This window comes from Apteryx mantelli, chromosome Z, assembly GCF_036417845.1.
Source record: "Apteryx mantelli isolate bAptMan1 chromosome Z, bAptMan1.hap1, whole genome shotgun sequence".
In the NCBI taxonomy this organism is placed as follows: Eukaryota; Metazoa; Chordata; class Aves; order Apterygiformes; family Apterygidae; genus Apteryx; species Apteryx mantelli.
Window position 1 is genome coordinate 10,747,258 of NC_090020.1, and position 12,437 is coordinate 10,759,694.

The window sequence follows — 12,437 nt, forward strand, 5'->3', positions numbered from 1 at the left end:
AAGTGATTTGAGATAAAAAAAAGGTCATTTAGCCACAGTCAAACAGTGTTTACAGGTTGGAGGTTTTCTGAATGGTTTGATGCACAGTTCGCTGGACACCAATAGGAAGTAGCTGGTTGCCTGAGCTCTGGAAAATCTGGCCCTTGAACAAGGTACTGCTGAACTCTACTGAAAATCTATGGACAGACAGACACAGAGTATCTACATCTAACCTCAGAAAGATTCAGGGGACCAAAAGTAGGAGCCTCAATTCGCTGTCTAGACCATAGGTATCTCCTGAGAGGTCCTCAGAATATAAATGTAGGATAGCTATACTAGCCTGATGCATACAAAATACCCAGCTACACTGTAAGCTTCTCATTTTAGTCCATTTGTCCCATTCAGTTGAGCCGTGACCTGCTTGCAAGCAGAAGTGCTATTATATTGTTATCTTCTTCCAACCTTTACTCATATACACAGTCTCCTTTTATAAGGACAAACTTGCACCATGAAGGAACTGTAATCCTGAAAACTTTAAAAACTCTAAATTAAGTTCAGAGTTGGACCTGACCTGAATAAACCTCACATGCTTTCATTCGGGTTACAGGCTAGCCATCTGGAGGGGGCAGGGTAGAAGGGCAGAAAATGGTAATTAATTTCACCAAAGATCTGACAAGATCACCTTTCCTTTTATTTATTTTCATGGCTTAAATATTTTATCGTGATAAAACCAGATGAAGTTAGATGACTTGTTTTGCCCAGATTTTCCACAGATCAAACCACTAGAGAAATGCATCTTCTACAGCATTCCTTGGTTATCTAAGTGAGAGATTTCAGTGGGATTTCTACACACTCTGACTATGTCACAGGGTTTTAAATAGATGATCAAAAGGGGCCATCACAACCCAGTGAATTCTACCAGCATGCTATCTTACTTGTGGAGTAATTGCAGCTTAAACTCTACAGGGAAGAGAACAGACAAGTCATAAGACTAGCCCAGTGTTTGAAGTGAGGTTTTAGTCTATCAGTGTGCTGCCCTTTCTTCCTAGTTGAGGAGCACTATATTTCCCCTGAAGCTCTGTTGCAGAGGGTACAAAAGAAACAAATTCCACCAGGAGGAGCACAGAGAATAAAAGAAACAAAAAAGCTTAGGTTTCTTCATCTCTATTTATCCACTTTCTGTAACTCCTGCATCTTCTCCCTCAGATCTGTTGAAGTTTAGTTTTTCTATATTAATGGTCAAAAAAGAACACACCCAAACTCTTTACAAAGCTTCAAAGTCGAAAAAAAGAAGAAACGTGAATCACTGAGCGAGGTTTCTTGTACTACTCTGTATTCTGTCATGCTAGTGCACCTTTAAAAGAACAAAAACGTGCAGGATCCTTAAGGAGTATCAGAGGTTAGAGTGAAGTATTCCAGACAGCTAATGCATCCCATATCATATTGTCATCGTCACTGTTTAGGAGGAATTTGTACAACATTTCAGCTGAAGAACAAAAATTCTTTTTTTCTTTTTTTTTTTGTGTGTAATTTTATCTTTCAAATCCTGCTCTGAAAGGGTTTGAAAGTAAACTTGCACTGAATCCCCAGCTCACTAAGGGGCATTCACAGTTCACAGAAAAGCAGTGTGAGGCAAGAGTACATTACCCTGTAAGAAAGCACATTGTGTGAAGTCATGCCTCCTAGAATGTTCCAAAAGAAATCCCAGTTGCTAACCAAACGAAAAATCACATGAGAAAATAAAGCCTCAATGCCTGAAAAGCTACAGCCAGCAGAAAGGAAAACCCATGAAATTACAGGAAGTGGCTGTTGGAAGGTGAGCCAGGTTCAAAATAAATGATGTCTGTTAACGTCCGTCCATTTCATCAGCGAGTGGAGACAAAGTGAAACTCTGGCCAGCTCAGGAAACACAGGAATTTATGAGCAAGTCCTTTTTCCAAAGAGGTTATTTGTCTGCCTTTTTTTCCTAGATATGTACATATATGTGAAGTTTTATAACCATTAAAAAGCATACCTGTCATAACACAGTACTTCATTATCCAAGCTTAGTCAAGCAACAGATATTCACAAGAAATCATAATATATGGTTGAACATCAATGGTTGTAACTGCCTAGGAGCCAGAACAAAGGGAGAGGCCCTATATTCCACAAGGTTGCCATTTAATCCAGAGGGAATTATGCTATCGAACCAGCACATTTTGAAGTGAGTGGGTTTTTAATTTCTGTTGGTGACTTTGCAAATATCAACCTCCCAACAGAAAAGAGAAACCTTGACCACAAGGAACCCATGGCAACAGTCCCATTCATCTCAAGCAGATCAGTTGACAGAGAACACTGGAGAGATGCTTTATAAAAACAATTTAAGCAACAGGGAAAAAGCAAAGTACACAGATTAATTATTAAGTACAAAGGAAAGAGAATGGAAAAAGGGGACCAGGATGTTCAGACATAACAAAGACCAGTGAGCTAGCACTTGAATCTGTAGGGACCTAGCTTTGGAGATAACAAGAGATTTCAGCCCCTGCACTGAAGAAAGATGCACCTTCACAGTGATTCCTGAATCAAGTCTCCTCATTGCAAGCCTCAGGAGAGCCTGCAAAGCCACCAAAACTACCTCTGCTGCTTTGGAGGGACAGATAGAGGGGCACTGAAGTCTTCTGGGCACACAGTGGGGATGCTTGCTTTCCCAACACTCTGTGGCCAAAGAAGGGCAGTACCTGAGCAGACCTTGGCCATTTGGATTGCTCCTGGGGCTGTTCCAGCTTCTGGAAAACCCATCACTGTCAATGGCTGAGTATCACATGCAGGCAGAACAAGGTTTTGCTCTCTATGCCAGTCACGATTTCAAGACTTTGGTGTCCCATGGCCAGGCAACAATGGCTAGTCTGGAGGAAAACATGTGAGGGTTAGGAACCACTAGCCTAGTCCACAGGTATCAAGCCAAAACCATGTGATGCTCAAAAATACCTTGCATCCATACTGTCAGGATGCAGCCTCTTTAGGTAAATAAACCGTCAGTTTAAGTACATCTCTATTTCCCCCACTCAGTCAGGCACTTGGAAACAGGCTACAGAATGAGTGATGCCACCAAAACAGAGTTATCCATATTGCTGGTACAGGTCCCTGGTATTCCTGAGTGTTTTGTAATTACCCTTCCCTCACTCCAGTCAAGAGAAAAACAACAGTGGCTGCTCCAGTCCACTCAGCCTCCCTCACAGAGGCAAAGCTAAGGAACAAACATGGAGAAAGGAACACAGAGAAAAGTCAGTCTTTGACTATTTTATGCAGCAGACTTTGTCTTGTAATGGAGAAAGAAAAGGGAAGCTAGAACTCTAGAAAGCTGGCCAAAAACAATGCACCCTGGCCAGAGTAGATGGGTCAGAAAAGCAGGTGTTGAGGAAACCTTTCTTCTGCCTCAGCCCCTTCTTCCAGTGCTGCTGGAGCCCTCTGAACCTGTGTCACACCTTATCGTGCATTTCTACAGGACAGGCAGCGGGGCAAGGAGAAGTAATGCCAGTGCATGGGCTGGCAGATGGCAGAACACACCCCAATGTGTGTTTTGGTGAGTATTCTTTTTTTGCCCCCCTCAGATACACTGGTAAATATGCAGACATTTCCTCAGCTTGTCATGCCTGCAGTGTGTCTTTGAAAACTAAACCATCCAATCCAACCCCCTCCAGTCATACTTAGGCTAAGGGAAATAGCTCCAGGTCCACTGGGTCTGTGAGAGTTCGCACCAGTGGAAAATCAGAGAGACAGTCAGAAGAAAGCACATCACCAGCCTGGCTGCTATGTAATGCTAAGGAATACAGAAGACTTTTAGGTCCCTCAGGTCTTGTGATATTCACTGTAAGAGGGAATACACAATGATACGGTGCTGTCTTCTACCGCAGCCCGGATACATTTCCCCACAGCACTGCTGCAGACTGCAATACTCAACCTCTCCTTTCTCTGTTTTCCCCAGAATACTGAGGCTTTGCTTAGGTTGAGTCTCCTGTTCTGTAAACCAATTTGGGATCTAGAGATGAAAAGTCTGTTAGGAAAGCTAGAGCTCTTTGGTTTTCCTCCTCCAGTGTGCAGTAGAAGGGTGGGGAAAGAGGGGCTTTTTATAGGCAGCAAGAAAAGTAGTGAAGCACTTGTCCGTGCATAGGAGGGGAAACCATATCATTTGTTAGCTCGCTGGGGCAGGTGACTGCTCTATTTGCATGGTACCAGGCCCAGAGCATTGGCTCCAAGCCATCCCTGGGTGAAGCAAATAATCTTGTGAGACATTTCCATGTTATGGAAACCGTCCCAGGAGGAGGAGGGAGGGATATGGTACTCAGAAAATGAGTCAGTGTGATCATAGGAAGAGGGTGCCCTGTACAGACACAGAAAACCATGCATCAGCACTTCCAAGCTTCCTAGAATCAATAGGCAACAGCATGGCTATTGTAAGTACACAGTGGAGGATTTAAACACTCTGGGAAGCCTGAGAAGAGAAATTTCCATTGAAAGCAGCAGAAAGCTTGCAAGGGTTTGCTGGAGTGGATCCTAATTGTGCAGAAGAGAAGAAAGGTTTTTTTCCTTAAAAGTGACACAACCCAAAAATGCCCCAAAGTGAATCCCACTATAAAATACACAGTATATTTTTGATATAGAAAGAGGGAATGTTCTGCATCTGGGATTCTCAGATCACCTCTTCAGAATTTCTTATTTGGGAAGCAAATCTATAAAAGTCAACAGTATGGTTGCGAAGTTTCACAGACAATTATTTTTCTTAGTTATGTATTTGCGCTTAAGTGATTTGTCTGGCCTTTGGAGGTTCAGGTCTGCCCACCTTACACCACTAAACAGAGAACAGAAACATTTTGTCCACAGGTCTGTACTGTTTTATTCTACTGTAGTAGGTGTTGTTGTGAACCTTAATATATAATCTGAAGCCCTAAAAGGCAAGAATTAGAAGCATTACTAGTAGAGACATAAAATACCAACCTTTCTCCCAGCTGTGCTCCTATGACCAAAATATTATGTTCTAATAAACAAGTTAGTGTTGTGTAAATCTTCACACAAGGCACTGAAGGCAAAAAATATGTAATTTAGTTGGGCTCATACAGCTAAACAATAGCTATGTTATAGCGACATTATAAATTTCCCAAAAGCATTATGGGATAACATGAAATCATTCTTCTGCAAGAGAAGGATAAATAACACTTTCATTAAAAATATCTTCTCCTGTATTGGGCAGGTCAAACCAGTTAATAGTGCTAATGATCCAGATTCAGGAAAAGGAAGCAGTTTAAGAACACCCCAAAGAAGAGGTGTCCCACTCAGAGTCTTCTATTTTTATTTTTTTCACATAAGTTTCTTGTTTGCTTTTTAAGTCAAGAGCCCTGCAGCTTGACTCCCCTTGTGTCTCAGTGCAGCCTTAACATATGCAAAGCCAAAGTCAGTAGTGAGAGGATCGAAGACTGGAAAAGCTGGTGTGCGCTGCTGGTGTCTGTGCGAGTGTGACTAAAGCGTCCGTGGCCCCGGGGTTGGGGTTCGACCGTGATGTAGCCATTAATGATGCGGATCCGGGGAGGAGGGTCAGTAGTACTGCAAGGCAAACAGAGAAGAAAGTTAGTCCAGGTTACCCAAGAACTGTCTGATGCATACAGGACAGGAGGCAGTCAGCCCCTCTGCCCCACTGCAAGTTTTGTGGTCTTCTGAGAAATTTGGCATGGCCTCTTGTACTGGCTTCATGCTCACTGACGGACTACATCTCCTAATGGCAGAGGACTGCCTCTTCCCTTCCTCAAAGGTGTGGGCAGCACTCCCATGCCATCAATGGGGACGAGGCCCACCTTGCAGGGCTCTGGCCCAGAAGAACTGTACAACAGAGTTTTGAGGGGGAACAGGGAAGAGATTGCAGAGGGTGGAGACAACACTGCAACACTGCTCGTACTCCTGACCTGAATTCAGACCTACAGAGTCAGCCTGCCCATTGCTCCCACATGGTCAGTGAGGTGGGTGCAATGGGGCTATAAAACCATAATATTCCCAGTTCCCTCCAGCCAGCCTTTCAGCTAAGCAGAAAACACCAAAGAGTAACAGAACAGGCTTTGCAGCAGAAGAGGGTCACTGCAGCAGTGCTTGCTGAGCACATCTCTACAGGGCTGAGGCACCTGCTTTCAGCTGAGCTGACCTTCCCCAGCCAGGCCTCTGTTTGTACATTTATCTTAGCCTGAATCAAACTTGCTGCTGTACTGCATGTTCCCTTCCACAAGCCAGGAAGTGCAAAAGGCTTACATGATATGTTTTCAGGAGAGGAAGATCCACTACCAGAAATGCTTCCTAGAGACCAAGAAAGAAAAGTCACTGGAAAAAGGTCACAGCATCCCAGAATATTGCAGGTAGTACTGAGGACTCTAAGGTAGTGATGAACAAGAATTGATCCAGAACCTACGTGATGCTGAATTTCCATTATGGCAAGTGATGGAGGAGAGAATTTTGTATGGTTCAGACCACTAACACTGCATGTCAAGACTCGGAAAGATCAGGTACTACACAGGTGTTGTTCTCTTTGGACAACAGGTTGAAGCCACACTCACAGCCATAAGGATGGCATATACCCCAGGACCCAACATTGTTAAGTGGAGGCAAAGACAAATTCCAACAAAATTAAAAGCAATCCCACCTGCCAAATACAAAAGCAGAGTCATTTCTCCTGCACCCACACCCCAGCTGCTATGCACCATTCTTGCCTCATTTTGGCTAACTGCATTAAGCAAAAGTGCTTTGGGAATCTGAAGGCAATTAGTATCCTTTTTAAAAACACTTACCATTCCATACCCCAAAACACCCGTAGGAGGTTTGTTCATTAACTGGAGAAAATCCAGCTGGCAGCACAACAAAGAAATACAGCTGACAGCTGATACATACAGGAGCACAGACCAAAGCAGTTCAGCACAGCCCACTACAAGGCTGTATTAAATCACTTGAGCTGGACCTTTCATGTTTACAGGCTCACAGGAATGAAGTGGCCCAGGCCCAGGCATAACAAACCTGACCCCTTTACCTACAACTGAACACCAAGAGGAATGCATATAAACAAGAGCCGAGACCTCAGATAAGACACACATGGCACATATGTGTGCTTGAGCCCAGAAGGGCTGGATTTTCATGGGGCCGCATGACGCAGCACCACGAGATGGGGCTGTCAGCACAGCCCAGGCTGCACAAGCAGCAAGCCACAGCGAGGACTGCCGATATACATGGGATACTGGGGTGGGGAGACAGTACGGATTCGCCCTGCTTGGCAAAGAACTAATCCCAAGAGCAGAGATGAAGCCTGTGCTTGGATGACAGCTGCCACTCGGACACTCACATCTTTTCCTCTCCAGAAAGGGCAGAGCAGCCTTACAGGGAGCAATACACATCACTGACACCTGTCTTTCCCAATACTGGTCATGCAACAGATCCATCTCTAGTCATTTATGATCTCTGATCATAAGACTAAGGACTCACTCTTAAAACTTATTTATGACCCAGCATCAACTTATTTATGATCTAGCATCCTAGCAAAGGATGGCTTGCATCCTGCTTGCAGGAAGTTATGTACATGAGTATGAGAAGAGAAGGAATGGAGTTTGCTGTTGAGTTTGCTGCTCCTGGCTGACTAAACTGTCATCATCAGCAGAATTTTTCAGTTTTGCTTTTAGCTCAATATGGTCTTGCAGCATTTGTGCTCCAGTATGTTCCCCAAAAGTCCAGTTTAGTCACAGCTGCACTTCCTCCTATCTTCCCTATGTTTATTGAAGGCACTGATGCTGCAAGTGCATGTATACCTAACATTAAGGCACTCATAGACCCCCAAGCTTCATGGGAATAACTGCATGTGAAAAACTAAACATGTCAGTGTGCAGGTATAGCAGGAGCTTAAAATTACAAAGGCTCCAAATCAGTCTGTAGCATTTCAGCTAAACAGACTGTCAACAGAAGCTCCAGCAACCTATTCACAAACAGTTGATATCAATTACGTTAAAGGAAATGAAATGATAGTGTAAAACACACAATTGGGTGTAATCAGTGCATCCTTTCTTCATATTTAATTTTTGATTTGTGTTCTTTGAGCCTTTAGATCAGTGATTCTTGAATTGTGTGTAGGCCTCTTGGTAGGCATGCAGAAACATCCTGGGGACTTCCACGTGCATTTGTCTCCCTCTCTCTCCTACACAGCCACACTCATGGTAGAAAGGAGGAGCAGAGAGAGGTCACAAAAGTACTCCAGAATAAAGGGAAAGGAGTCTGGTCTAGAAAGTCTGACAATGGCTGAATGCTTGGAACAGAAAAACAGCTGCTGCACACTCTCTCAGCCAATCTGAGCAATGTATTATTCAAAGCAGTAAAGCAGCTGGGACCCAGGGATGTGATGCAGCACAGCATAGGAGCATCCTGATATACTCAATACCTTGGGGTCCAAGAAGAAATATACTTCTGAGGGGAAGAATAAACTGAATTTAGAGGCTTCGGTTCAAGAACTTCAGGTCCTATTCTCCATTATCCTTACCTATTTGGTTATTTACAGCAGTACAAAAGTAAAATGCTTTCATCCTGAGTATGGCAGAGATATAAACAGAGACATAAGGTGCAAAAGAGAGCAGAAACAGGCCTATGCATTATGTGACAGGATGGAAACTTAAAGGTACACATTCAGCTACAGGCCCAAGTATGAGGGAGAAGTAGGTTTTTTGCAGGCTACTGCAGTTCTTGTTAGAGAGTCAGCTTTTTGGGGGGTAAAAACTAGAGGGTAGGTTCTCCCCCCATACACAGCATTTTTTATGTTAACTCCATCATACATAGGTTGTTATCCCCTTTCCCAGATTTCCAGTAATGCCACAAGGCTTATATACTCTTTAGCACAAGGCTTATATGCACTTTAGCACTGGCTGAGTAGAAACTGGAAATACTGCACAAATATTGTCCAAATGCAAGGAGCACATATGCCAGCTATAAGGGTTTCCACATATACAGGAGCTCCTGGGTAAAGGTCCAAGACTTTGGACTGTATCATCCATCACTTGACCCACCCTTCTCTGATGAGGAGGGCTACCACATGCTAACAGTCTCTCAAGCCCAATTGGAAAAGGGTCTACACAAGATTTTCACTTGTATTATACCTAATTTTCCACAAACCTAACTATGCTGGAAGAAACTACTCCACCATTAAAAGCACCTGTCAATCTCAGTAAGAACGGAGAAGGGAGAAGAGAGAAGATAAGGCCAAATCCTGCTTTCAGCATGCACTCAGCTTCTGCAGGAGTTTGGCATAGTGGATTAATCAGTCTAAGTTAAAGTCCCAGTTTGCATGACCAGCCGTCCTCCCTCCCCAGCCTTTGGCTACCTTTCTTCAATGCGAACCCAGAGGTCATTAAACTGTCGCAGTCTTTGCTTCTTCTGCTGCTTCTTCTTCTTCTTTTTGTACTTCCTGTTCACCTTCTCCAGCAAGTCAATGCTGTCAGGGAGCAGCAGGTGAGGCAAGAGCTCTTCCTCTTCCTTATGCGGATGCAATGGCAGTGGGAGCTCCTGGGAGACTACATAGGTGCTGTGTACTGGTGAGGATGATGAGAAGGCTAACAAGGTTTTGGGGGGTTTCTCACTGGAAGAAGAAAGTAACACAGACAGTGTTTGAATGGGTTTTGAGGCAGGATCTTAGTATTGCATATCAAACCACTTATACAACAAGTGCTTCTTCTTGACATGTATGCTGCACTGTTACTCCTCTGCCTTGTATTCCTACCTGCTCTTCCCAAGTCAATAGTCTAGTCAAAATGGTTCTCTTTAATGGACAAAAGCTTTGGAAAAAGAGAGAATCTGAAACTGACAAAAAAATGTAGGCTGGTTAAGGGTAGAAAAACACTTGGAAATAACTTTGTATATCTAGAAGCAAAACAGAAAGGAATCACCCTCAAAGTCAGAGAAGGTCAAATTGTGATCATCTAGTCTTATGTCTCACCTCCTGCAGAACTCAGCCCAGATCATTCCTTCCAGCAATTCCTGCCCAGAGCCAAATAATTTCTAGCAAGAGAGACTAAGGCACACCAGCTGGAGGACCAGTCCGGATCAACAGTTCACACTGACAGAAAAGGCAAGTCATGAGCCGGTCCACAGACTGTGGGTCGTGGCTACAGACATGCATCTTGCAAAATGACTGTCCTTGAAGGAAATAGCTCAATATACCATTAAGCATCCCTTTGGGCCATCTAGTCTGCAGGCTATCAGAAGCAGACTAGCTGTGGCAGTGCCAAGTTTTACCATCTTCTTATTTTCTCTCTCAAGAAGCCAGGTGATACAGAGTACTGCATGCATAGCCTTTATAAAATATCAGGTCAGGGGACAAGTCTGAAACATGAGAGAACAGAGCTCAACATGTTGTTGTGGTACTAACTTCTAGGATGACCATTTATTGTTTCGATGCTCATTTATAAAAGGAGATAACTCTGCCCTGCCGTTCAAATACATACAGACATACAGAGGAGCATAAAATGGTGGCTTTAAATAAAGTTCTGTCAGAAAAATGTGGTGGTCCATGTGTGGGGAGGCTGAGGCTCTCCCACAATGCACAAATTAATTGCACAAATTAATAGCAAGTGAGGAGGGAGCAGAGGAGCCATCTTTCTGACTGCACAGATCCTGTATTTAGAGACATCTGTTTTAGTCTGGCAACATTATCTGGAAGTTCAAAGCAGTTACAGCAAGTGAGATACTGCAGTGAGACTTCGTGCATGTGCAAGCTCTCTCACAAGGCAGATCTGGAAAGCCCAGGGGACCACTCAGTCAAGTCACAAAAGTGGGCTTGACTGCCAGGGCAGTGCTCACACAGTTTAGCCCAAAGGCAGTACATTGAAGAAACAATCTGTTCTACTTTGATTACTCAAGCTTTGTTCCATCATAGTTTGAGCAAGCAACATCTCCCCATTCACACTCCAACACAGGGTATACAGTCTGCACTTTCTCCTGTCCAGTCATGGCTTTCCCAACCCACATTTCTCCTCCTCATTGTCTGAAATGATGTGATTCCCCTTCTCTACTTGTTCATGAGCCTCTTGAACAAACTCTCCCTCAGTATCTGACAAAAGATGATTTTTAATAATATTCCATGCAGACACAGAGCACAATTAAAATATCCAAGTGATCCATAGGTTACTTTACAGACACCAATTTTCTCTAGCAGGACTAGGTTGGAAACCGTTTTGGGTTGAAATTGAGAAAGATTTTTTTAAAAAAAGCACAGGCACTGTGCAAAAAGCATTGATTTCATCAATGCAAAACCCTCCTAGAATTACAGAGTACGTTTCACTTCTGCCCTGCAGTCGCATAGAAATGTTCCCAGAAGGAACACCTGGTTCAGCATGGCTACAGTTTTCAGGCTAGCCCATTGCAGAGCCTCTGTGATGGATTTAAGAGGGGAAAGGGGAGGTTGTGGACTGGAATATGAGGGAGGGAAGGAGATGGAAAAAGAGGAGAATTTGATCTTATTTCCTGCAAGGAAAATCACAGATTGATCATGTGGTGAGTTTTTTGTGACACAGAAAGGGTCTTGGGCCGCTGGTCCCTTTCAAAATTCTTGTGATTGTCACACCCTCACTTTGCCACCTCTGAATATAAGACCTGACCTCTCAGGACTCCTCCCCAACATCCTCTCACCACCCACCCTCTAACTACCTCTTACAGACTCATCCCCACCCTGTTGCCTCCAGGGATCTGATATGATCTCTATAAAAGTCCTGTGGTTACAGTTCTCTTGTCCTTGTTTTCCCTTCACTGTGTCTTTCCTTAACTGGTGAAAGTCCCAGAGTGGGCACCATCTCACCTCTAGATTAGGGGGTGCCCTGCTACCTGCAGCCTCCCCTGCCAGACACACAGCAATGCCATACCAGAGCTCAGCCTCTCTGCTGGCACAGCCAGGACAGACTCAAAACGGCACTTCCAGCCACTTGTTCCAATGCATACAGCCTTAGAGCACTGTTAATGCTAGTAAAATACTCATGTACATAACCTCCTCTGCAACACTTTCTGCAGGTGATTCTACCAGAGACCCTTTGAGCAGCTACAAGAGAAGCCATAAAGATGCAAAAGTGCTTCCTCCTCCTCTAAGACTGGTGCCCTCTCCTTCAGCACAGCAGCCAAGACGGGAGGAGCCAGGAAGTGCCTTAATTACAGCTGTGATTATGTGATGAATATTTTACTATATATATACACATAAATATATATATACATCCTAAAATCAGGAACAACATTTAAAAGCCCAAAATAAGACACTAGGAACTTGATTAAACTTGTGGCACTATATATAAACTGTCCTTTGTGCTGTGGGGTTGGGGCATCCGTTCTGCCTTCCTCACTTTGGCTAAAAAACAAAGCAGCAGCCCTCCCACCTTCACACTCCTTTATGGGCACTCATTCCCTTCCTCCAGCCACCTCATGCAGCTCTATCT

The 12,437-nt window shown here is 43.9% G+C and overlaps 1 protein-coding gene across 3 annotated transcripts in view; it reads right to left on the reverse strand.

The window, feature by feature from the left end:
* Nucleotides 1-4,832: 4,832 nt before the first annotated feature.
* Nucleotides 4,833-12,437, reverse strand: part of TRABD2A (TraB domain containing 2A) — an 83,453-nt gene continuing 75,848 nt past the window's right edge. For 2 of the 3 annotated variants that reach the window (XM_067315668.1, XM_067315666.1), the window contains 2 exons: nt 9,344-9,598; nt 4,833-5,556 (listed from right to left, as the gene is read on the reverse strand). In XM_067315668.1, coding sequence (XP_067171769.1) covers nt 5,376-5,556; nt 9,344-9,598 — 436 coding nt within the window. In that variant the 3' untranslated portion in view covers nt 4,833-5,375. The remainder of the gene's footprint in view (nt 5,557-9,343; nt 9,599-12,437) is intronic. The other variant, XM_067315667.1, reaches the window with a different exon arrangement.